General features: G+C 43.2%; 1 protein-coding gene across 1 annotated transcript in view; it reads left to right on the forward strand.

Moving 5' to 3' along the window:
- MPP7 (MAGUK p55 scaffold protein 7) overlaps positions 1 to 22,630 on the forward strand; it is a 267,439-nt gene extending 244,809 nt beyond the window's left edge. The window contains exons 15-18 of the mRNA XM_075271728.1: positions 1,818 to 1,911; positions 4,219 to 4,327; positions 13,419 to 13,562; positions 20,586 to 22,630. Of these exons, the coding sequence (XP_075127829.1) occupies positions 1,818 to 1,911; positions 4,219 to 4,327; positions 13,419 to 13,562; positions 20,586 to 20,765 (527 nt within the window). The 3' untranslated portion in view covers positions 20,766 to 22,630. The remainder of the gene's footprint in view (positions 1 to 1,817; positions 1,912 to 4,218; positions 4,328 to 13,418; positions 13,563 to 20,585) is intronic.
- The last annotated feature ends 3,913 nt before the right edge of the window (positions 22,631 to 26,543 follow it).

Consider the following 26,543-nt stretch of genomic DNA (forward strand, 5'->3'; position numbering starts at 1 on the left):
TGTGTTGTATAGAGATGTTATGAGCCTGTATCTGTGCGTGTGCGTAGAGCTCTCGTGTGAACAAGACAAAAGACTTTTACTGGGGTTATTTTTAAAATTAGATTTTCAAGATATACAAGTTTGATGCAACCAATATGTAAAGCAAAAAAAATTAAAAAAAATTGCAAAAATATTTAGCCTCTAGAGTATTCAACTTCCCTGACTTCAGTGCAGTAATAATTTCCCAATATGCCTGTTTCTCAAAAGACCAAAATAATTTCAATATGTTTTAAAAAAAAAAAAAAAAAATGCTTTTCCAAATTAGAAAAGATGAAACCACTATTTACTTAAAGGGATTCTACCATTAAAATATTTTTTTTTTCTCACTAACACTTTGCAATAGCCTTAAGAAAGGTTGTAGTTCCGGTTGTAGTCGGTATGCAAATGAGTTCTCTCGCAGCACTGGGGGCGGCCCTCAGCGCTCAAACAGCACTGGGGGCATCCCCAATGCTGCGAGAGAAATCTCTAGTACCGCCTCCATCTTCTTCAGGAATGGCCTCTTCACACGTCTTCTTCCGGCGCTGGCGGTCAAACTTCTAGGCTTTGGGCAGAGTAGACTGTGCATGCCCGTGGCCACAAGAAAAATGACCGCTTACACAGTGCTGTGTGAGCATTGGGGACGCCCCCAGTGCTGCGAGAGAACTCATTTGCATACCAACAAAAAACGGCATTTGTACCGAATGGCGGCGTGGAGAAGACATCTAAACGTAGGAGAAGAATAGCCTTTCTTAAGGCTATTCCTATGTGTTAGTGAGAAAAAAAATTATTTTAATGGTAGAATCCCTTTAATAAAAAATACTTACGTTTAAAAAAAAAAAAAAAAAAAATTTAGATTCAAAAACCACGTGGGTAGTTTAAAAATCCACGCGCTATAAAAACTTTAAGGCGTACCTCCAATGATAAAGCAACTTTCAGCAGAGATGAATATAAGAAACTTTATAACATATCTTATTTAAATGGGTTGTCCTGGGAGTCATAATTTACTTGCCTGGTCTCATCACTAACCCCAAGTCAAATGATCGAAAGTAATCCAAGTTTTGGATCATTTGCTCTGGATCAGTTAACCTGGGGTCGTGGTGGCATCGGTACCCCGGGCTCATCATAAGTGATCCCTGTGGCCAGATAACTAAATTACTACTCCCTGGAGAACCCCTTTTTAAGGAATCTGTTTCCTTCTCCACTTATCAGGCTACCTTTATCTTCACTTCAGCTAATTGTTTACCTTGGATTCCATTCACCTCACAGACAGAACTCTATGGAGAGGGGAGGAGGAGGAGGATGGTAATTGATTTATTGCCTCATTCTGTTACAGTCCTATTTTGAAGTAGTTTAAAAGACCTAAAATAACAGAGTGTAGCTGCTGCAGTTATGTGCATGTCTTTTCCAGCAGCCTCCTCCTCCCACTCCCTTCTCCATAGACCATTTTGCAGGAAGTAACTCCGCTTCATAAATGGAGAGGGAAACATATCTCTTAAATAAAATATATTACAAAGTTTCTTATATTTACTTATACTATCTAATGAAGTTCTAATCTTTCCTAGGTTGCAATTCTACCTTTATTATTTCTGGAGATTTCCCCAGTTGGCCACATGGTTGGTATTGGTATATCTCCAGGAAAAATAAATGTAGTACTTTGAGGTTGGTACAGTCTAACCTTCCTGGTACTGATAATCGCACATGAAGTAGCTACGGTATATATTGCAGCACTAGCCATTGCTCGGTATCTAGTATACTGTATTATTCTCACTACTATCTCCTGTTTCCGTCTGTAATAACAGATACGACGAGAGGAAAAAGGAACCAGGAGTGCGACGGCGTGGAATATATCTTTATATCGAAACACTTATTTGAAACAGACATACACAACAACAAGTAAGTGTCTCCTCGCTACGGGATATTCTGTACGTTCACTAGAAATGTGGTTTTTACAATAGCAATGGTAACATGAGAGGAGACGTTGGTTGTGTCTTACATGAGACCTTGCCAGAATTCCCATGGCTGTACGGCTAACACCGAGCCTTATCCATTATTTACCAAGGTGTTCTAAATACAGAAATGTTACTGCGGTTTCAAGAGGATTCACATGACTGGGTGATTTTAGAAGAAAGGAGATAGTAGTAAGATGTAGGCCAAGGTTCTGGGGTCCTGGGATCGAATCTGACCAAGGGCAACCTCTTCATGGAGTTTGTATGTTCTCCCCATGTCTGCATGGGTTTCCTCCATGTACTCCGGTTCCCACATGCCAAAAATATACTGCTAGGTAAATGATAGCAAATATTTTAAAGGGGCTGTATCAGCAAAATCATGCTGATAGAGCCCCACATATTTAAAAAGGCTATTCAGGCGCCGTAAGTGTTATATTAAACTCCCCCCCCCCCCCCCCGTTTTAAAATAAAACCCTAAAAAAGAATAATGATCTACTTACGCATCGTGCACGGTGGGCGGGCATTCAGGGTGCGCCTTCTTCTTCATCCACGCCTCTTCTTCCTCCAATGTCCTCCGGTCCCGTCCTCCTCCGGCGCTCGCGAACTGACATTGATATAAAAAAAAATGGCCTGTGTGCATGCGCAGTAGCTGTAGTAGAAGCCGCATGCTACTGCGCATGCACCCAGGCCATTTTTTTATATCAATGTCAGTTCACGAGCGCCGGAGGAGCACGGGACCCGAGGACATCGGAGGAAGAAGAGGCGTGGATGAAGAAGAAGGCGCACCCTGAATGCCCGCCCACCGTGCACGATGCGTAAATAGATCACATTCTTTTTTAGGGTTTTATTTTAAAACGGGGGGGGGGGGGGGTAGTTTAATACAACATTTACGGTGCCTGAATAGCCTTTTTAAAGTATGTGGGGCTCTAGCAGCATGATTTTGCTGATAGAGCCCCTTTAATATCATTGGTAGGGTTGAGCTGATCTTGAGATTTCAGGATCGATTTTAAAATCCGATTTCCGATCATGTTCCAGCCAATCGCGTTCGTGAAATTTGCTCGATCGGGATCCGATCTTTCCCAATCCTGATGACTCAACCCTAGTCAATGCTTTTCTATGGGAAAAGTCACTTTTAGGGTTGAGCCAATCTTGAGATTTAAAAATCCGATTTCCGATCATTTTCCAGCCGATCGCAATCGTGAAATTTGCTCGATCACCAATTGAGATCCGATCGCTCAACCCTAATTATTGGTAGATATCAAGACTGAAACTTTGTATTTAAAAGTCATTGCTGTTTTCCAAAAACATTAAAAGGTTTTTCCAGTAAAATGGAAACTTGCCTAAGTGTAGATTGTAAATATTACATCTTAAATTGGTCTCGCAGGATCCACCCTTGAAATCCAACCACCCAATCCTTATCTTCTTTGATACCTGCCATCAGGGGAGGCTTCCATACACATTAGACGGTCACTCAAACCTGTCGAAATCAGGGGTTTGGCCAAAACAAACCTAATCTCTATGGCCAGCTTTATCCTATGCACAGAATTCCTCACCTGCATGGAGCATTACATTGTGCCAAATTCAGGATTGGGCAGCCTATGGCTCTCCAGCTGTTTTGGAACTGTCAGTTCGACAACATCTGGCTGTCCGCGCATTGCCTGCCTCTGACCCACGGCGTGATTGGCAGGAGGGTCCGTAACTCAGATGTTTAATATCTTAAACTATCTTGTTTGGGTTTTTAAGCAGCAGATAAGCATTTATGGCGGGTAATCTACCATCTTTTCTCTGTCAACAGTGACAAAGCCTTCCCGCTTTAGATATTGGCAACCCCAGGCAGCTATACCTCAGCGTGCAATGAAATTTCAGTAGTTTCAATTGTTTAACTTCTCCAGTGTTTTATTGCATAGCATTAGCTCAGACAAAGAGGTGATGGAAAACATTAGTGGGCTCTTAGGCTGAAGTGTTTTTTCTTTGCCGGTTCGCTGTAACACTAGCAGGTGTTAGTGATTTAGAAATGTAAAATACAAGCTTTATATATATATCTATCTCTCTCTCTCTCTCTCTCTATATATATATATATATATATATATATATATATATGTTCAAAAATGTCATATAGCGGACTTGGCAGAACATCTACTTCTTCTAAAACATGGGGAGATACCATAGAAATCCTTCTGCTTCTAATTTAACCTTATGAGCTACGTTCCCTTTAGAAAATAACATATTTTTTTCCCTCTTTTAATTTGATAAGGTTTATTGAGTACGGCGAATATAAAAATAATTACTACGGCACAAGCATCGACTCCGTACGCTCTGTCCTGGCCAAGAATAAAGTGTGCCTCCTAGATATACAGCCTCACGTAAGTAGCAATGAATGTGTACGCTTCGGCCGATGCCGGAGGATAAATCTGGCGCATTGTTGGTCAATCAGGTCTATTAACAAAAAAAGCACCAAAATGTTTGCACAATTGTGGTTCACGATCTAAACTACAGAGGGGCAGAGGTAGATGTAACATCATCTGTCCTTAAATTCTGAGAAGCCATGCGCCCAATATAGTCATTGAGACCAATCCTTGACTTCAGATGTCAGTATAGAGGGGCCGTGATGTAAATGGGGATAGGTCTAAGCAGTCGCGTGGGGAACACTGTACGGCACGCAATTGCAATGGAACATTGGGGATGGGTACATTTTATTTTTCTTTGTTACACCTGCCCCAGGCCCCTCGGTACTTTGTCCAATTCTTGGATAACCCCTTTAAGCCCTGCCTTTTTTCCCAGCAAACCTTGCCCCTATCTGGTTAGCTCCACCTATCTGTCATACAAGGTGTGGAAACGGTCAGGAAGTGTCTAAAATGACAATAAATGTAGTACAAAGTATATACAACAGGGTTCTTAGTACACTTTGTGTCAGAATTCTGGTGCATTTACCATAGTAAAACAAGTTTGGGCTGCAGGGATCTCAGATTTACTTGATCTCATGCAAAAAGTAGCCTGTATCTCCTGGGAAGGTGCAATAATTGGTTCTTAAAGGAACACTAAGAATGCATACAAATATCACAGCAATTCCTCATTAATCTCCTCCTTTCCTTCGTTCCTGTTTTGCAAATCCTGTTTTGCAAATTTACAAATCACAAAGTGTCCTGGGGATATCGCTCTGTTGCTGTCTGACCCTCCAAAAGTGTAGATTTATTCTTTCTTCTGAGGAGAATCGACCCATTTCCTTGCACCTTGATCCAATTCACTCAGAGTAGTGGAAAAAGGGAATATAAATAAAAATTCCCGCTCTTCCTCCATTAATCTCATCTTTTCCTTTAAACTTATTTTGTATCCTATAATCAAAGCTAAGAAATATATAAAGAAATCGTGTCCCAGGGCCTCAAGCTTACTGTTTGATTTTTGGCTCCTTTTTGTGTAATCCAGCACTTCTTTATTCTTTCCTTTGTTTCTCTATCAAGAGCTGAAATCTGTATACTGCTTTGAATAGGTGTATAGTGCAGGAAAGCAGAGGGTTAGGGCAATCACATTATACATATATCTCAGTTGTTGTAAAACTTACAGTGCTTCTGGTGTTGTATAAAAGAGGAGATCCTCAGCTTTCATATGACACCAAGATCACAACTCTCCAGAGATATCACCACTTGATACACTTGGGATTGGCATATATATATTTGCAGCTGTTCCCAATCCCTACTGTGTTTTCAACAAGTGATATCTCAGTAAATATTATATTAGAACTACTGTCTTGGTGTCATATGAAAGCTGAGAATCTCATCGTTCATATGACACCAGCAACGCTATGTTTTATAATGCCTGAGATGTAATGGTTTGACGTGACCCACCCCAGCCTCAGCTTCCCTGCATTATACAAGAGCCCGTACTCCAGTAAGAAGCAGTATACAGATTTTACATCTCAATAGAGAAACAAGGGAAAGAATAAGAAAATGCAGGATTTCACCGAAAGGAGCCAAGATTAATGATTAAAGTATATTTCTAAATGTATTGATGACACAAATGTGTCTCGGAAATTAAAAGTTGTTAGTAAGATTAATTCTGCCTTAAAGGGGTTGTTATTTTAATTCATGGGGTACAATAATAATAGTCCGTCATTGGTAATCTCAATAGAATTGGTTAGCGTCCTAAAAATGATCCCCATTTCTGCTGACTGAGTCTAGAAGAACAGAGCGTCTTGGCCGCGCCAGACACTTGCGGGAAGAACATGTCTATTTTATCTTGGAAAGCAGCAGAGAGTGTTTTCTGGATTATGGCTGCAGGTGACACGTTTTAGAGGAATTCATTCACTACATTTATTTGACAACGCTCTCAGGGCGGATGACCTCCTTCTCAGATTCAAGAAACAATGAGTGTACAGCCGAGACTGTCCAGCCACCTCCTCGCTCCTGTAACATTCTGCAGACACTTGCAGAGGCTGAAAGGAGCTTTCACTCTCCATTTTTCACCTTTATCTTGAGCCTTAATGCATTAAAGCCAAGTATCGGATGTTATTAATGTGCAGAAGGACAGAGGGTTCTTTTAAGGCAAATCACCTGAAAATTTTTTTGTTACACGTGGCTTTTTAACAGCTGTTTTAGGAGGCCCCTGTAGATTGTCGTCACATAGACCGCACTGATAAGGGAAAAACATTAATTCTATACTCTCTGGACTCACACAGAAGAAGTATCAAAGTATTTACTATCTTCAGGTGGCCCCTAGTACATCGTCCATGGTATTCCTGTTGAGGAATAGAATTCCAGACTCTCGGTAAAGACTGACACAGTAAAAGAAGGGGATTGTAACAAATGCAGTGTGACGTTTAGGGCTTGTGAGAAATTGGCCAGCTGGCCCCTATAAACACTGTGTTGATACCAACTAGTGATTGTCAGCGACCAGTTAGGCACTGTATACAGGACAGGTGTCACATTGTCCTATTAATATGCTTTGTAAAAAGTTGTCTTAAAATGCATCCTTCCTTAAAGGGGTTGTCCAGGAATTTGGATCTTAAGGCCTATCCTTGGGCAACAGGCACCATTCAGTTGTACGGGGGAACTTATGTCACCTGTAGCATAGTCAGGCCAACCTACAGTACTTGCGCCCCGCCACTAATTATGTGATGGGGAAAAATATTGTTTAATTTTCTGTTTATTCTGGCCTTAGTAGTCAAGTAGGTGGTCCTATTTAATGTGTGACAACCTTCCCTGTATGAGTGTGCGTGCGGAAATAGCTGTCATTGATTAGGACCGCCCACTGGACTCCTAAGCTCAGAATAGGGAGTTTATGTCTCTAAAATACAAGATAGTGGGTTCTGCTTCGCTTCTACTGAGATACACTGCTGGCAGATCAGACGACACTGTCAACGTCACAGGTTCCCTTAAACCTATATAACTTTTTTTTTTCCTTCAACCTATGAGGGTTTTTGGGTTTTTTTTGTTTTTACAGGACAATTTTTTTTCCCAGTGATATCATTCAATTTTCCAAAAAAATAGTATATTCCAAAATGGTTAAAATAAAATAAAGATTGAAGATGGAATGGGAAGAAATATGTTTCCACCATTGTTCACAACTTCTTCTTTTTTTATTTTTTGAAGTGATTTTGGTTCACTTGTGATTTTTTTCTACAGTACATTGTTAATCACACAGCTAAAATACTTTTACATTTCAGGAGTTGGGCCGTACCAAATAGGGTTTGTTGGTTTTTATTTATTTTTATGTATAAAATAGGAAAAATTAGGTTGAAGATTTGAATTAATAATTTTTTTTTAGTTTTTTACATTTTAACAGCTTTTTAAGATACTTATGTATTGCCGTATATTATTAAACCATTATTATTATTTATATATTTATTTTAGAGCACTATTAAAGGGGTTGTGCAGGACTTCAAAAACATGGCTGCTTTCCTCTTCTCAGGAAGTGACATTATGTCCGTTGGACACATGGCCATGGTGCAGCTTAATCTTGTGTATTATAATGGGAATGCAGATGTGGTGTTGCCATATGACCAATAGGCATGAGGTCACTTACTGAGAAGAAGAAAGCTGCCAGGTTTTCGAAGTCCTGCACAATGCTTTTAATTCCATTGTGCTTATACACCCTTTGGGCCAGTGTTATAGAAGTTCTGTGTTGACAGCTATCATGCATCTACTGTATAGTGGAAGGGGTCTTTAATAGTGTCGATGAGTCGTCCTCGTTTGCGTCTCAGTCCCGCCAGGGCTGCCCACTATCGCTGCTTCTTTTTACCCTGGTAATGGAGCACTTGGCGGTGGCGATTCTGAGATCCACGGTCTGCAGATGGGGTCCCTCGTGGTTAAGGCGGCGCTCTATGCAGACGATCTCCTGCTATACATTACTCAGCCGCGTGTGTCGTTTCCAGCCGTCTTGCGTGAATTTTCTCGTTGCGGCGCCATCAGTAATTTTAAAGTGAATCTTTCTAAGAGCAAAGCCCTTAATGTTTCGCTCCCCCCTGCTAAGGCCGCGTTTTTGGCGAGTGCCTTTCCTTTTCACTGGCAACCCACTTCCTTTAAATACCTGGGGATCCATATCCCCCCCGATCCTTCCCTCCTCTTTCGGCATAATTATCTCCCACTCCTGGATAAAGTCACCGTCGATCTGCGCTCATATGGTGCTCGGCTCCTTTCCTGGTTTGGGCGTATTCATGCTCTTAAGATGGATGTTCTCCCACGATTTCACTATATCTGTTTCAGGCCCTCCCCATCCCCCTGCCGCATAGTTTCCTGGCCCAAGTCCAATCGCAATTTGGGAGGTTTGTGTGGGGCGCCTCACGGAGCAGACTCAAATACGGCACTCTTATTAGGCGCAAACATAGAGGGGGTGCAGACCTCCCGAACGTTCGCTTTTATTATCGCTCCTCGGTGTTGCTCCGTTTGTTTGACTGGCATTATCGGCGCAACGATAAGCAGTGGGTCTCCATTGAAGCCGACTTAATATCACCCTCGCTCTCTTCCTTGCCGTGGATCCCGTTGCATTTTCGCCCCAAGTCCTCTGGCCATTATATCCTTTCATCACACTTCCTGAGGGTTTGGGATCTGGTGTGCTCTAGTGGATATCTGGCTCGTGTTCCAGGCCTTCTGACTCCCCTCTTCGGTAACCCCATGTTCCCTCCGGGGTGTTCTGTGGAAAGCTTCTTCTGTTGGAACAGGGCAGACGGTACTCGTCTTCGGAAGGTGGCTCTCCGCTCCTTCTTTTTGCACAGCTCTGCAATTCTCACCCTGATCTACATCTTTCATGGCTGGAGCACGGCCAGCTTGCTTCCTTTTTGAGGGTGTTTTCCCTCTCACCCCGACTCTCCCCGCCCCTTCTGGCATTGGAGACTGTCCTTGACGGCCCAACCCCCCCCCCCCCCCCCCTCATGCCCTTTCCGTGCTGTATGACATCCTCCTTACTGATGCCTCTGCGGAGCCTCCCTCCTATGTGGCTGCTTGGAACTCCGACCTCTCCGTGAGTCTGCCGCCTTCTGACTGGGACAAATCTTTTTTACTGTCTCACAAGATGGCCCTTCCTTGTAGTGCGCAGGAGAGGAATTTTAAGATCCTAACCCGATGGTACAGGAGTCCTGTCCTCCTCCACAGGATTTTCCCTGCTGTCTCCGACTGGTGTTGGCGCTGTGGTACCGCTAGGGGCACTATGCTCCATATTTGGTGGGATTGTGATGTCCTTCGGCTGTTCTGGGACGCGGTCTTCTCTTTGTACTCTAAGGTATGTGGGTGCACTGTCACCGCCTCTCCTCAGCTGGCTCTTCTGTCGGTTATCCCTGGTAAGCTGTCGGAGATTAAGAAGGACCTTCTGGGGCATTTCCTCACGGCCACCAGGGCTGTCGTTCCGAGACATTGGCGCAGCTCTACCCCCCCATCCATGCTCGAATTCCTCCAGGAGTTCCTTTTTATTCGGAGGATGGAAGCCTTGGTTGCGGAGGACTCTCCTGATTTCTCCAGGTTTGAGCGTCTTTGGCAGCCTTGGGTCCTGTTTCAGGAGTCTTCTGATTTTTCTGCTTCTTTCTCTTAAACTGGGATGTGGCACCCTTTTTCCTCCTCTCTTCTCCCCCCCCCCCCCACCCCCCGACTCTCCCCTTTTTGTTTCGGGTCCTGTCTTTCCCTTCCTGTTTTATTTCTTCTGTTCCGTTTTTGTGTTTGTTCCCTTTGTCTTAGCCGTGCTGCCAAACCTTTTCAGACTCAGGACACCCCTGGGGAAAAAAAAAACTTTGTTTCACCCCTACGGAATAATTTTTACCAAAAGACAAAAACCATCCTAAGGATGCAGATATTGTTGCATGATGGCATATGATCATCGTCCCAACCAGAGAGTTTTGTGGCCTGTTTTGGAGTCCACAATCCCATCTTTACAATAGAGAATACATCCGGTTCTGTTTTTATTGCCCTGCGTATTTCTTACCATTGGCTAGATCCGTCATATCTACAGAATATTCCAGGGATCTCCAGCCCAGAGCTATAGTCATTTCTATCTCCGTCCTTCTAGCTTGCACCGTGCTGCCTGCTATCTTGAGCCTTCTCATTCTCCGCTTACCTACCCTTGTCCTTGCTATAGTAAATGTCCTACGTGATCTGCACTGATCTCTTTATTCCATGTATCAAGCTTTCGAGCTGCTACTCCATAAGCGCACACTTGGGACACTGTTAATTTAGTCTTGCTAAGATTTTACGGCCATTGTTGCACAATTCCTCAGTTTTATTGTGCCCACCTGACTCCGCTAGTATAGGTCTCCTTCTGCTTACTCAGCAGTATCTCCTGCACTTGCCAAGGTTCTTGGATGAAGTTTTGCTAGCTAGATTATCATTATCCAAAAACTTTGTACTTGGTGGGAAGCCCCCTTTACGGCGCAGTAAAAGTGCACACCTAGGACTGTTACTGAGCCCCGAGTCTGACAGTTGTGGATATATTATGTGGCTGAATCTTGGAGGAAATAGAAGTAGAGATTATAATGATGAAGACTTCAATATTGGGGAGGGCTCGCCATTGATACGGCTACACGGAATAGCGTTTAGCAGAAACTATGAAGACATTGGCACAGATCAGATACAGTAAACCAGGAAGTATAAAGAATATCTCCAGATATAAAAGCACTTTCCATAAATGACTAATACAGGCGATTATAAGAAACTTTGTAATATATCTTATGAAAGAAATCTGTTCCCTTCTCCATTTATCAGACTGAAATACTTTTTACATAGACATCTATGGAGAGGGGGAGGAGGAGGATACGGGAAAAGGCTCACAAATAACTACAGCTGCTAAACTGTGCTACATAGCACTGCTATGCTTCAAGATAAGTCTGTACCACTGCACAGAATGAGGCAATAAATCACTTTACAGCTTCCTCCTCCCCTCTCCATAGAGTTCTCTGTGTGAGGTGAATATAGATGCAGACTTGTTGATGAACTATCCTTAGGATAGGTCATGAGCTGAAAATCGGATGTCAGATCAGGTGTTTGAATAGACCTCTTTGTTTGGGTGAACGCTATGCTGGGTATTGCAGCTCAGTCCCATTCACTTGAATGGGACTGAACTATAAACAGAGTCACTGACGGGTAATTTACTCAATGTATTTCTGAAAAGTCACTGCAGGAGCAAATCTATAAAACATAACCTTTAATAAAGTTTCATTAAAAAAAAAAAAAAAAAAATGGCCTATTAAAATAATAGCATTAATGCAATATGACTTCTAATAGATATAGGCAAACACCAGTCACTTTTTGTATCGCCTTTCCATACAGTCATATGCAATATTTATCCCTGTGTAGCTAACACTGGATACATTGAAAGCCACACATATATAATGTGTGGCTTTCAATGTATCCAGTGTTAGCTACACAGGGATAAATATTGCATATGACTGTATGGAAAGGCGATACAAAAAGTGACTGGTGTTTGCCTATATCTATTAGAAGTCATATTGCATTAATGCTATTATTTTAATAGGCCATTATTTTTTTTTTTTTTAATGAAACTTTATTAAAGGTTATGTTTTATAGATTTGCTCCTGCAGTGACTTTTCTGAACTATAAACAGGCTGTTTAACAGATGAACACGATATCACCTGGCTTTGAAGGGAAAGTGGTGCTCACTGATCGTCAAGTGTTAGGTCACCAATTCATTAGCCTAGAAGACCCCTTTAAATGCTCTTGCATGCCATCTAGTGGCGGCAGTTTGCCACAAGATTTTGATCTCTTAAAGCAAACACTTCAGACAAAACTAATACACTATGTTTAGTGCAGGTCCTAAGGGGGATTCAAAGACTTTAAAGACAGACATAACACACTGTATCAATCTCCCATGGAAAGTTCCTTTAATGTATATGTAAAACAATATACCTTGATAAACATCCCATATTTGGTGCCATATCCAGCATGGGATTGTATGAGATCTTCCTTGGAGATGAACATCTTGAATTCTCATTCCTATATACGAACCAAGCCTTCACAATCCCCCAAGGAGATATTCTAAGGCGTCTTCCCTGTGTCTCTACGCTACGAAGAAATGTCAGGACTATCCCAATCCAAAAAATTCCATTTTACTCTATAAAAACGTTTCCTAAAGATACAGAGCAGAAGGTCCATTCCAAACATTTTAGGATTTCGTTTCGTTGCCGAGTCCGTTCCATAAGAAATGCCATCGCTGGCACCGTCGGGGGTTTGTGTAGCTGTTACGTGACGGGCACACTACAGGCAGCTTGTAACCGCCCGTCGGTGGAGTCCGTGAGGCCGCGCTCTGTTATTGTAGGATGCTTTCTTGACCTATTTTAATCAAATTCCATCTGAACAGCTTTCTGCCAGAAGACAAACACTAGTTAAAGCAGAGTTGATCCTCTCCCTAAATAAACAGCGAGGGTAAGGGGGCGACGGCGTCCACTGGATGGAACGTATTTAGATTTTTTTTTTATTTTTTTTTTTTCGCACTGAAATAAAAAATAAAAAAAAACGGTGAAAATTTCCAGGGTTTTCATTGCTGCTTTTTAATGTAACTTTCTGTCCAGATATGACATCACTCTGTATAGTTGAAAGGGGAATTATTAATAGACAGCAATGGTGGTTGACAGCGAACAAACTGACTTTGGGCTTAGTAAGAAATGAAAATATCCATTCCGTATGTTGACATAGGTCTGCTTGAAATATAATTGCCACCAAATTCAAAAAGCAGAGTGTAAGCTTTGGGCATAAACATGCCTACTGGCTGTGGTAAGCGCAACGCCTGCCAAACTTATCAAACTTTCCAGGACTGGCAACGCATGTGGAAATTAAAGCCTGCTAACCATAGAAATAACAGCAGATACAGTAAGTGTTTTTAAAGGAAATGTTAGCATACTAGCATACATATTTGAAAAATGTAATGTGTTTCCTATTACTAAATGTCTTTATTTCGGACGGATATCTAATTTTTCTTTTTTTTTTTTTCGGCATTTCTCGCTTTCCTTCTCTCCCTCCATAGAGCATAAAACACTTAAGGACGTATGAGTTTAAACCGTTTGTCATATTTATCAAGCCGCCGTCTATCGAACGCTTGAGGGACACGAGGAAGAACGCCAAAGTTATCTCCAGCAAAGATGAGCGGGCGTCGTCGAAACCTTTCACAGTAAGTGGGGGCCGCCATGATGGATTTTTATTGCGGCCATTTTTAATGTAAATTTAGTTAAAGGGATTTTACCATTAAAGCAACTTTTTTTCTAATTACCACGTCGGAATAGCCTTAAGAAAGGCTATTTGTCTCCTACCTTTAGATGTGGTCTCTGTCGCGCCGTTCCTTAGAAATACCGGTACTTACCGGTATGCTAATGAGGTCTCAGCAGCAATGAGGGCGTCCTTCGTCTTCATCTGCCTCCTCCCCTTGTCTGTCGTCTTCTTTGTTCGTCGTGTCTGACGCCTGCGCAGTCGGCTCTGACAGCGAGACCCTGTTAGAGCCGACTGCGCATGCCGGCCGGCGGCCATATTTCCAAGGCTGCAATTGTGCGCATGCGCAGTATGCTCCTCACGTCTTTGCCGAACAGAGTGTACTGCATGCTCAGTAAGGTCCGTACAGCCCTCCGACGCGCAAGTGAACTCATCCAGGCTCTAACAGGGTCTCGCTGTCAGAGCCGACTGCGCAGGCGTCAGACACGACGAACAAAGAAGATGACAGACAAGGGGAGGAGGCAGATGAAGAAGAAGGACGCCCCCATTGCTGCCGAGACCTCATTAGCATACCGGTAAGTACCGGTATTTCTAAGGAACGGCGCAACGGAGACCACATCTAAAGGTAGGAGATGAATAGCCTTTCTTAAGGCTATTCCGACGTGATAATTAGAAAAAAAGTTGCTTTAATGGTAGAATCCCTTTAAAGAACTAAACCGAGGAATGATTGGTGACTTCAGAAGGTTATAAACTTGACCTCTCAAAAATTTACAGGATTTCCCGCAGAATACTGAAATAGTCTTGTAGGATTCGGGCAGAAATCACAGGATGAAAGAGAATGTGTTGAATGTATTTCTTTCTTTTTTTTTTTTTTTTTGCACAAAAATTTTCATGTTCTTATCTATAGGTAAAATATATAAAGGGTGCATGCACACTACGTAACGCCGGCGTGTATGAGAGCCGTACACGCCGGCGTTACAGCAGGGCTGCCGGACACTTCCCATTCATTTCTATGGGAGCCGGCATACGAGCGCTCCCCATAGAAATGAATGGACTGCTTTTTCCATTCATTTCTATGGGGAGCGCTCGTATGCCGGCTCCCATAGAAATGAATGGGAAGTGTCCGGCAGCCCTGCTGTAACGCCGGCGTGTACGGCTCTCATACACGCCGGCGTTACGTAGTGTGCATGCACCCAAATCCTGTAATTTCGGCTCTGGCTACCAAGCCAAATAATATGCTGAGACTTTCTGTTTTCTGTAGGAGATTGCTTTGCAGCAGTCACCTCACTTACAGCACACTGATGGTCACAGTTATCATGTATATGTAAATAAGACACAGAATCCACCAGTCACAATAGGTGATTTCATTGCTTATCTACTCCCCCTTTACACAATGACCTCTGCGCAGTTCACAGAGCAGGCCTAGAAAATTCTCCCATAGAAGTTAATAGGGTCTCGATCAGAGGTAAGGAGCTTTGGCTCTCCAGCTGCTGTGAAACTACAACTCCCAGCATGCTCCATTCACTTCTATGGGAATTCCAAGAACAGCAGAGCAAGTGTGCATGCTGGGAGTTGTAGTTTTGCAACAGCTGGAGAGCTGAAGGTTCCCTACCCCTGGTCTAGATCATACTGTGTATGGTCCATCTCCAGGAAATGGAAAGTGACAGGTTATTTTAGGCTTAGTGGCCAGAGTTGGAATTGAAAGATGTTTTATATTTTAGAAAATAAAATTTAAAAATAAAAGGAAAATCACCAAAGATTCTTAAAAAAAATGTTTAATATGAAAATGTGATTTAACAATAGGTTATTTTCGGTCACCACATTTCCTATCATTTCTTATATTTTCTGTTTTCAGCTAGGTAAAGGGATGGGACTTGGCACTGAGCTTAGGGAGAGGCTCCTGCTGCAGACAGTTTCCTTACAGACAGACACAGGTCTAAGAGACAGTGGCTAAGGGGGAACGTGGCTGTGGCCGTCAACCCATACAACATATTTCTTTATTTGTTTCTTAGGCCTGGTTCACATCTGCATTTGGGTTTCCATACGGGGAGTCCGCGTAGGGATCCCCTGAATGGAAACCTACATGCGTAAAAAAGCGGTTAACTGGGAAACCCACGGACCCCATAGACTATAATGGGGTCCGTGTGGTGTTTGCTTGGTTTCTGCACGAAACATGTGGAGAGAAAAGTTTTGCAAGCACCACTTTTTTTCTCCGGGTGTTTCATGCGGAAACTGAGCAGAAACCACACAGACCCCATTATAGTCCATGTTTCTCCTTTAGGGTAACCACTATTTTTATGCGTATAGGCTTCCATTCGGGGGGATCCCCAAGCGGACTCCCCTAACGCAGATGTGAATCGGACCTTAGTTGAAATGGTAATATTATGCAAAATAGGAGATTGAGGGGTGTCCAGGACTAAGGGGGACGTATGCACAAGACCAAAAGTGCAGGCCGAAGGGGGACGGGGGGTTGACATCCAGGTATCTAGCATCCCCTATTGACTTCAGTCGGGGCGGGGGGGGTTCTGTTATGATGTCAAAGAGTAGGATAAATCTGAATATATCAAGATAATATGCCACTCCAGAGGGTATGGGTGCTCGAGGAGGAACTCACTCCAATTCATACAAGACTTAATGACCCCAGAACTCCAAGGTTCACACTGCGGGCCCCATTATAGTCTATGGGGTCCCCATGTGTAACCACTTTTTAAACAATCAGGGTTTCCCTCTTTCCGTTCCCCATGCAGACCCAAAGGACGGAAACTCAAACGCTATTGTGAACCTAGAGTCAGTCTGAAAAGGCCACAGTCCTGTTCTCCGTATATCGAGCTCTGGTCTACAGCCTCGGCCAGTCCGGTATTACATAGATTTCTTTCTTCCAGCACGAGACATTTCTCAAACCGCTGTATATTAAGGTTAGGAGGCAGCAGAATTCTGCAGAGCGTATTACAAGAAGAAAATGTGTTATTGTTTCATAAAATTTTATTAACTTAAACATTTTCAGGCCTTGCAGTAATGGATCACATAAAGCAGGTATTTCACCACAGTCAGCTTGGTTCTGGTAGCCGAGAGGTTAAGTAAATGATCGTATATATTAATACGTATACATATACGGCGCATTGATAAACACGGTCGGAGGTATGTGCGTTCAGAAATGAAGGATTTGCCATAAAGGAGCTACATAAAGGTTTTTGGAAAGAAAATAGTTCATGAAATTAATGTTTTTAGTTCGGGCAGCTTTAGAATGTGGGGAAAAATATACATTTTAGTTAAAGGGGTTTCCTGGATTAGAGAAACATGGCTGCTTTCTTTCAGATACCTGTCCACAACTGGTGTCTGCTTTGGCATCCATTCACTTCAGATGAGCTGAATTACAGCCTTTGGACAGGTGTGGCGCTGTTTCTGTATGCTTAAACCCTGCAGGACTGCTTGCCGACTGTCCATTAATACATGTCCTAGATGATGGCACTTAACTCTGCAAGGACAAGATTGAGACAACAGTCATGTCATTCACCAAGGGTTGGGAATTGTAGGCGCTGGTGCCAGCCGGTATCTGGGAATATACAGGTACTAAGTGCATGGAGTAACTTCTAGATGGAGGTGTCAGGATCTGAGGAACAGAGGAGGAAGGATAGCATAGGGAAAAAGTGTAAGCGTAGTGTGCAGAGGTGTAGTACAATGTGATCAGGTGATACGCCGCTGAAACAGATGTGATTTTAGGCCATTTTTGAAGCTGCTGTAGTTTTAGATCAATTGGATTGTCCGGGTAAAGCATTCTAGAGCACCGATGCAGCTTGAGAAAAGTCATGGAAACAGGAGGGGGAAGATCAGATAACACAGGATACAAATCTAAGGTCACTGGCAGAACGGAGAGGAAGGTTAAGGTGGTAGACAGTGACAAGGGATGAGATGTAGGGAGGTCAGCACTTTGGAGGGATATTTTAGGGTGAATGTGCATTGCATTGATTAAAATTGTAAAAAACGAAGAATCCTGTTTTGTGACTTCCTGACGCAGAAATTGTGTTTTGCATAGATTGATAACCTTCACCTAAATAAGCCTGTGACAACTCTCCTGGAATGTCCGCGAGGCTGCCAAAAAGGGGAATGACCTCCAGGGAGAGCAGACAAATCTCTTGAGCTTGGTGGACTTTATGTGCTGGTCACACCCAAAAAGGGGGCATGACCAACACATCGTGGTCACAAGGAATGGGTTATAGTGGTGTCCAAAAAGGGGGCATAGCCATAGGGTCTTTGGTGTGCTCTGGTCACATGTACCTTGGCTTCACCGTGCATGCTCTCCCCATTGGTGCATGCGCATTCATTGGGAGCATTAGAGAGGAATCTGACACTGGGCTTATCCAGCAGTAAGTATTAGGGCATTTTTATTTTATTTATTTTTTTGCAAACAACCCCATGTCGAGCACTACACCACCGCTCCATAAGGACGTGCTGATGGTTTAGTGTCTTAAAACCTCTCGAGGTTCCCTTTAAGAAGTAAGAATGAGCTGGTAGATGAATGTGCTGGTGTTACATGCATGTCCTGTTATTTCCTTTATTGTAGACACACGGCTAATAAAGAGACCGTCCATACAGACAGCCGGGATGATAAATCCAGCCGTGCCTGAGTGGAATTCCTCATCTGTAGTCATTTCCTCCAGAGCCTCCTCGTTCTCTGACCGCTAGTTTGTCCATGCAAATCATCCCTTTATTGGTTCGAGCTGTTAGTAAACACAAGGCATTGCCAGAAATGTGGACTTGTTAAGCTCGGTTAGCAGACGAGCGCATTGATATAAAGGACATACACAGCTCATTACCTTGTGGTCTCTTCTGTTTCTGCTTGTGCATTCTGCATAATTGACTTTAAACACAGAGGGGGAAATGTAACATGTGAACACTGCTATACGGAGCTTGCAGTAATGAGAGGCAGGAAGCTGGAAGCAGTTTGGTTGGCTGCACCCCAAATCGTGCAGAATATATAGCGTGTTCTGAGATGCCCTCTGCTTAGGCGGCCTACTTGTACTAGCGTTTGTTAGGATACTGTACGTAACTCATCTTCGTGTCTCTGTGTATGTGACGTGGAGGTGGTGGATATTGTGGATGTTGGTTTTCAGCAGGGCTACAGCATGTTTGGATACAGTGAGGTTTTGCCACAATCTGTGGCCAAATCATCAGGCATTAATATAGATATTACTCTTTGTATTGCAATGATGGGATGGGAGTATGCGATATAATGGACATGCACAGTGGTGTAACTACCGCCGTAGCAGCAGAGGCAGCTGCCACAGGGCCCAGCACGTCAGGGGGCCCCCAACGTGTCAATTTTTTTAAAAAAATATTTATTTATTTATTTTTACTTCTTAAAGCTCGCCCCCCTCTCTCCGGTGGGTGGGGAAGGGGAGTCCGGTCTTACCGGCGGTACCGTGAGTGACCTATTTTGTTAGCCTTTTCGGGGTCTTCTCTTTCCACCCCGCACAGGCCTGAACAGGACCTTACGCAATGTCTCCTCCCTCAGCGTGCATCCTGGCGCTGGGGGGTGGAGACTTATTTTGCAAAAAGAAGTGGGGGAGTCCATGTTTAGAAGCGCGGAGCACTTGTGAAGGCACAGGTGAGCGCTGGCAGGCAGGACAGGAGCGCTGAGTGATTGTAAATACAGGTGCGCTCAGCGGTGGTGAAGACATCACTTTGTGCTTGCTGTGTGGTGGTGACAGTGTACATGTTGTCCACCGTGAGTAACAGTGTATTTTTATGTTTTTCTCCCCCTGGGTCTCTGATTATTATACTCTGGGGTCTGAAAAGACCCCCGAGTATAATAATTGTTTATGGGTGTCCACTGTGGGACATAATACTGTGTGCAGGGGCCACTATGGGGCATAATAGAGCGCGCAGGAATGCGTAGGAGGGGGTTGGTCGAGGTCTTCAGCGTCGGTCAAGGTTCGGGGGGGATTATGTCAAAAGTTCACCACGGGGCCCCGCCATTCCTAGTTACGCCACTGGACATGCATGCTTTGACTTCTGCATAGATAGTTTTTGCTATATGTGGATGGGGTTCTGAAAATCTCATCCACCTTTATTAGACTATTAAGAAGCACTCCTTTGCATCCAAACATTTTGAACCCTTTCATTATGGACAGCTGGGTCATGTGATCCTAAAGGTACACCTAGTTCAGAGCTTGCTCTCGGGTGGTGAAGGGTGCAAGTATTTCCTATAAGGTTTCTTGTACACTATAGGGTTACATTAGTATCAACTAGATCCCTTCTACTAGTTCTCAGACCACTTTCCACTAGGCCCCACTATCCTTCTTCTCCTGTATGTCACTCTATGCAGCTTCTGAAAAGCAATCCTTATTTCAAGGACAAGGGGGGGCAATTATATAGTACATGAGCTCCTTAAGTGTTTAGTTGCAGAGATAAACAACTCCCCTGACTCTGTCTATGCTATTGGTGGATGCTGTGTGCAGAATCTCCAGTGTATTTGTTATGAGCTGCAGCTTCACACTGCTCTCCCATGCCTCCTGCTTGCAAGAGTTGACTGTGACAAACTTATAACAAGCAGAAGGCAGGAGAGACGGTCTGAAACTGTCACATAGGATACAAGTTCTAGATCATTGGTCCATCACTTGCTTCCCTGACATAGGACTAAAAGCAGAACAAATGAAGTTGATGATCCTCCCCCTCCTCTGTGTCTAACAAGCCATAAGCATTATGAGAAGTGGAGGCTGCATTTTGGAGAACTAAGCACAGTGGATGTAGGCTTGCTCCAATCCGTCTGTCTCTTCATGTCATCCCAGACACTGTATGATGATGAGATCAGGGCTCTGTGGGGGCTGTATCATCACTTCCAGGACTCCTCCCCACACCTGCCTAAAACTTTTGTATAGTATTGTTTATACCAGAATGTTACCTGTGAATACCTTGTGACCCCAGAGCACAGCTTTGTCATCGGTTGTTTGCCCTGCCTTACAGTATCTTCCATTTCTGCTTTTTACAGGAAGAAGATTTTGAAGAAATGATTAGGTCGGCACAAGTCATGGAAACCCAATATGGCCACTACTTTGACAAAACCATCATAAATGACGACCTTACGACAGCGTACAATGAACTGAAAACCACCCTCGACAGGCTGGAGACGGACAGCTTCTGGGTACCAGTGAGCTGGCTCCATTCCTGAACTCCCTCCCCGCATATGGCACAAATACTTTTTATTTGATGTTATTTTTTATTACTCGTCCTATGGTGGGCTTTGACATCCGCTCCGGTTGAATTCATTTTAAAACCCTTTATTTTATCGTATTCTGTTCTCAGAGACTACTTAAAACGTGTCAGAATCGAGCGCAGCTTGTTTGTTTTTATGTATGTGAAGATCAGGTCTAACGGTAAGTAGGTTGCGGAGAGTGCGGCCTGTGTGTCGCACCGTTACAATGAAGCCTGTGTGGTAACGCTGTCAATTCTAAACCATAGAGAGTCAGTCTATGGGGGTATACATCATGGACACACAGTAGGGGTAGCCATTGGAAGCGTGGCAGAATGGCAGCCTGGGTCACACACTACCTCACGACTCAATGAGCTGCTAGGCTGGAGGATAATCATTCTGTACATACTATGTGCAGACAGTCGGATATTTTACAGGTTACAGATTTGATGAAGTGAACTTTAAGGGGATGTTCAGAATTTAATAAAGACACAACTGCTTTCTTTAACAAACAGCAGCCCAACAGGTTGGGGGTGGTATTGCAGCTCAGCTCTATTGAGATGAATGAAGCGGAGCTGCAGTACCGCACATAACCTGTGGACAGTTATGGCGCTGTTTCAGCAGGAAACCAGTTTTCTCTTTAAGACAGTAAGTTATCACGGTGTCAGAGTCAATACACTGGAAAGGACGAGGTTCTTGAGAATGGTCCTGCATGTATATGATACCTGGGATAATCTGCACTGCTGGCACTAGGGTTTCTCATTATATTATATTCTGAGTACCTAGCAAAGCGAGTATCGCTCACAGACTGGAATTCTGGGTTTTTACATAATAGTTTACAAAATTATGTCACCAGTCGGTGGTGCGAGGAAAAGAAAAGTTAAATTTTTTTATTAGAAATGAGTCTGTCTTGTTACTTTACCTTTTTTTTTCCCATGGAGAAGCACTTCCAGGTCAGAGACTAGATGACAGTGGTATTGTATTCACTACATTTGGGGGCAGACGCTCCAGTTTTCCTTTGCACTAGATTTTAAGGACATTGGCATCTACTCTATAAACATATAACCCTGCTGCCTAGTATATCATACGGCTTTGTGAAGTGGCCAGAGATCCTCCAGTGCCTTTTCCAGAGTTAGAAAGCACAGCACCACACCTGTCCACAGGTTGAATGAGGTATTGCACCTCAGTCCCGTTCACTTATCATCTCATCCAAGCTGCTATACCAGACACGACCTGTGGACAGGTGTGGCGCTATTTCTGAAAACAAATAGCCTTTTCATTCTACTACTGGACAATTCCTTGAAGGCCTGACATCTTAAAGGGGCTTTATTTAAACAGGACCAATGAAATCTTACAGAAGACAACCACATCTGTAAAGCGGATCACAAGTAATCTACTAGTCCTTACTGATGATATGTCCTGTGTGTATGCACTGGGGACAACAATGGGGTAAAATGTAGACATGTAGGTGTATAGATGGAGGGTGGGCTTGTAGGTTTCGAGCCCTGCACCAAAGCCATATAACCATAGATGTGTGGGATTTTACCGATATCCTCCAATCTGATGTGATACTGGGTTGGGTGCTGTAGCAGGGTTTAGGTATATATTAGTCCCCATTTTGTGTTTATGTAGAGTACACATTGATAACTGGAGTTAAGGGACATATTAGGTCAAATCTGAACAGTAACATGATCACTGCCAAAATGACTAAGGCCCGGTTCACATCTGCATTCGGGGAGTCCACTTGGGGACCCCCCCGAAAGGAACCCTATACGCATAGAAAAGCGTTACCTAGGAAAACACGTGAACCTCCTAGACTATAATGGGGTCCGTGTGGTTTTTGTTCGGAGAGAAAAGTCTATGGGGTCCGCGTGTTTTCCCAGGTAACCGCTTTTCTATGTGTATAAATTCCCATTCGGGGGGTCCCCAAGCGGAACGCAGATGGGAACCGGGCCTAAGCTTGTAAGACGTCTATGTGCACATCAATAAATAAGATGAAGTGTATAATAATAATAATATATTTTGTTAGTCATAGTAAATAATAATAAGAGAATATTAGGTCATTTCTATCCCATGGGTTAGGCGTTACTATAGCTGGTCCGGAGTAGGCCTTATGTATCACCCCTGTCAGAAAACAGGGCTATAGTGTATATCCACCAATCACAGTGCAGCTTTCACTTCTCCAGAGTGAAGACTTTAACCCAACCAATCACTTTACAGCTATTTAGCAGCTTTGTTTTATTTCTGTGACATCATACATGCACAGGATTACAAGATGGCTACCTCCTGTTATGTATTGCCACCCCTTTATTTTTGGGAGTCCCCCTTTCCCCGGATGAGTTAGCAACTATGATTTATAGTCTGTGACACTACCAAAAATATTCCCACACAGAGCATGCGCGACCACTGCATATCCCTTTAAATAAAATAATAAACAACACTTTCCTGCTTTTTGACTACACAAAATTGTAGTTAGACCCCAAAATACAATAAAATATCCTGCTCTGTAATATAAAGTAATAGACGGAGTCCACACCTATTCACACATGACTGCGGTGAGCCCACACATTAGTATTTTCCATAGATCCTTTCAGCAGATGTCAACAATCAGCAACGCACGCGGTACCACTGATGGTCTGTGACATGTACAGAGAAGAACCAGGAAAATCATTTTGCAGGGAAATCTTCCTGTGTTACTATCAAATATCCGATGATGAAACCGCCATTTCGTGCTCGCTGTCGTAGGGAAAGAGGGATATAAGCGGATATATACAAGGGTAGGAAATAAGGGATAGACGTTATTACATTCCATGTAAATAGGCGCTGGCGGAGGGCCCAGCTCTAATGTACTCGTATAACAGGTCAGTAATGGAGTGCTGGTGCGCTCACCTGTGCAGGGCCTGTAGAGATCCAAACTTTACATAAACCAATAGTACAGTGTGTCCGTGTATGAGGAGGAACACTATATCTGGTCATTATATGACTTATAGTTTGCAGTTTTTATCATTTTTCTGCTATTTGGAGTTTGCAGTTCTCTCTGAGCTGGTGGCAGTGGCCTAGCTGCTGTACGCTACACACAGTAAGTAGAGGATAATCTATTCTGTAGTACTTTGCTTGTGATAGAAAGCTTATATTTAGCTCCAGCATCAGACTAAGCTTGGCTTTCTTCTCTTCACTTCTGTACTTCTCACCAAGCCCCCCCCCCCACCCCTTTACATAGACTTATATAGACATGACCTTCAGAAGAATATAGCGGGGATATTCAGGGTAGAAGTCATTTTGACAGAGGAAGGGGGTAGGATACGGCCTGATAGCAGAATGCGGCATTTGCCTGTAATAAGATGTAATAAGAAGTTTCTTATATCACCTGTACTCTTCATTTATGCAAAGTTTGTTGAAAAGTTAGACTATGTAAGCAAATTCCTACCATATATCTGCTGCATGAATCCCCGCCATTGTGTTTAACCTCATTGGCCATGCTGAGAGTTGTAGTGCGGCCCCATTCAAGCAAAGAGAGTTGTAGTCAGGTGGGTGGAGTGGCACTGTGCAGAAAAAAAAATTAAAGGGAAGGTAGCAACACACTAGCCCTATATCTCCTTCATTAATGGGTGTCCCAGACCAATCGTAAAGTGATGCTGACACTGAATGGATTAAACTGTGACTACTGACTACACTGTAAACACTGTCGGGGGATGGGCACCTATATAGACAACGTCAGGAGCATTCTGCTGGACACCGGAGATTTATCCACTGTTCCGGGATGCCATGAGATCACTCCTTTTTGCAGGAGCCTCCTGGATATTTTGGGATAGTCTATATAATACTGGTGTCTTATTATGCTTAATGAGGCCCCTTTATTAATTTGGGCCCCTTTATCCTCCAGTGCCTGCTAGTGGTCGCTACTTCTACACCCCCTATATTTACGCCTCTACTTACATGTATTGCCTCCTGCATTGATTTGATTCTCCATATACTTAGCTCTGTTATGTCCCTTATATCTTTGATGCCCCGCCCCCGACGAGCTGTAATTCATATTATAGCCCAGAAACGCTAAACAATTGGGGCTGAAATGAACCGTTATGGAGTCAGCCGTGAGATAATTTCCTGTGCATGGCATTTACTATTTCTCAATGAACCGGTGATGTTACATATCAATCAGGTCACATGATATATTTGTGTCAGTGAGTAATTCTCGGGTTTGTATAGTTTGTGATATAATATGCTTGTTTGTATCAGTATTGCAAAAGGAAGATGGAAATGAGGGTCACTTTGAAGGCTCGGTGACACAAAGGGGCCATCTGGGACTATGACATTGATTGCTTTGGCCACTTTGCTACTGACCAAGCACAGCGCCATACATTATATAGTGACTGTGTTTGGTATTACAGCTCAGCCCCATTCATGTGAAGGAGACTGAGCTGCGGCAATGGATTTGAAGTCGCTGGCCTGAGAAGAGGTAGTGGAGTTCAGTGTCACAGTCCTGGATAACCCTTAAGGTGTTTACTGCATTGGGTTGCATGGTCTATACAAGATTTTGGTGCTATAGTTTTGCTGCACGTTGTTCTCCTCACTGTCCTACATCTCATATGTTTATATTGTCACTTGTGGAGAAACTGGAACAACATGTCCCTGAGCAGTTTTAGAGCTGAGAGGCTCAATCGTCCACCCCAAAAATTGTGGAGCTCTTTGACCTTGAGAACTTAGAGCTATTTCCTTCCTGCTTCCTCTGGGGCATGATAACCTAGGGGCGCCACCCCCTGTATAAATGAATGGTCCTCCTACCAGGTCCTGTGATGGCTTGTAGTATGGGTTAGCGCAGAAGAATAACCAGGTGAATCATAACCATTGAACCATTCCATATACATCCCTAGGCATGTGTAGGTCAGGCCCATGTGTTGCCTAAGGTAGGGGTCTCATGCTATGCCCCTAATCCCTCATTCCTGAAATTTAACATAATAGCTTCTGGATGGGCAATCGTTCAACTATGATGATTTTTGTGCCCCCTTTCCAAGTGGTGCCCTAGGCAACTACCTACTCAGCCTGCCGTTCATCTCAACCATGCCCCTATGTTGTCATATCCTGGAGAAAGCAGGCGATGATCACCACCAAGGCCTCAACATCATGGAGCTTATAATAAAAAAATTGGGGCAAGGAAAATGAAACCTCTGTTATACCTCCACATTATATCTAAGGTAAAGTCACAGGAAGATGAATCTAATGCAGATTTTTTTTGTATATAAGAGGAGTTTATGGATATTTATTACTGCCTTAATGATTATATTGTATTGCAGGTTAGATAGGACAATGCCCGTAAATCCTGTAATGGGCGGGTAACATGGATAGACCCACCACACCTGGAAATTCCTATGTATGTATATGTAAGCTTTCTCCACCTCGGGCTATACGAACCACTGGAAGCTTTTCCGTCATCGTATGTAAATACTAGGAGCATAGTCAGTTACATTTATTTGCCTTAATTTTTTTTTTTTTTGTTTCTTGTATATTTTTGCCTTTTTTTTTTGGTTATTTTTTTTCAATGTTATTTTGTTTGGTCTGGAATCCCCCCCCCCCCAAAAAAAAAAAGAACAAACACTGAAGAATATACCGCTGTCGAAACAGGAAATGCCCGTTTCCTGTCCGCTCTGTATACTGTACACTGTGCTTGCCTGCATCGCTCAGTCATCTCTATTGTGTGTGAGGTGATGTAGTGTCCTATAGATTTGTCAGGTTGTGAAATGCTGTTTTTTGAGGTCTGTT

The sequence above is a fragment of the Leptodactylus fuscus genome, chromosome 4 (assembly GCF_031893055.1).
Source record: "Leptodactylus fuscus isolate aLepFus1 chromosome 4, aLepFus1.hap2, whole genome shotgun sequence".
Taxonomy (NCBI): Eukaryota; Metazoa; Chordata; class Amphibia; order Anura; family Leptodactylidae; genus Leptodactylus; species Leptodactylus fuscus.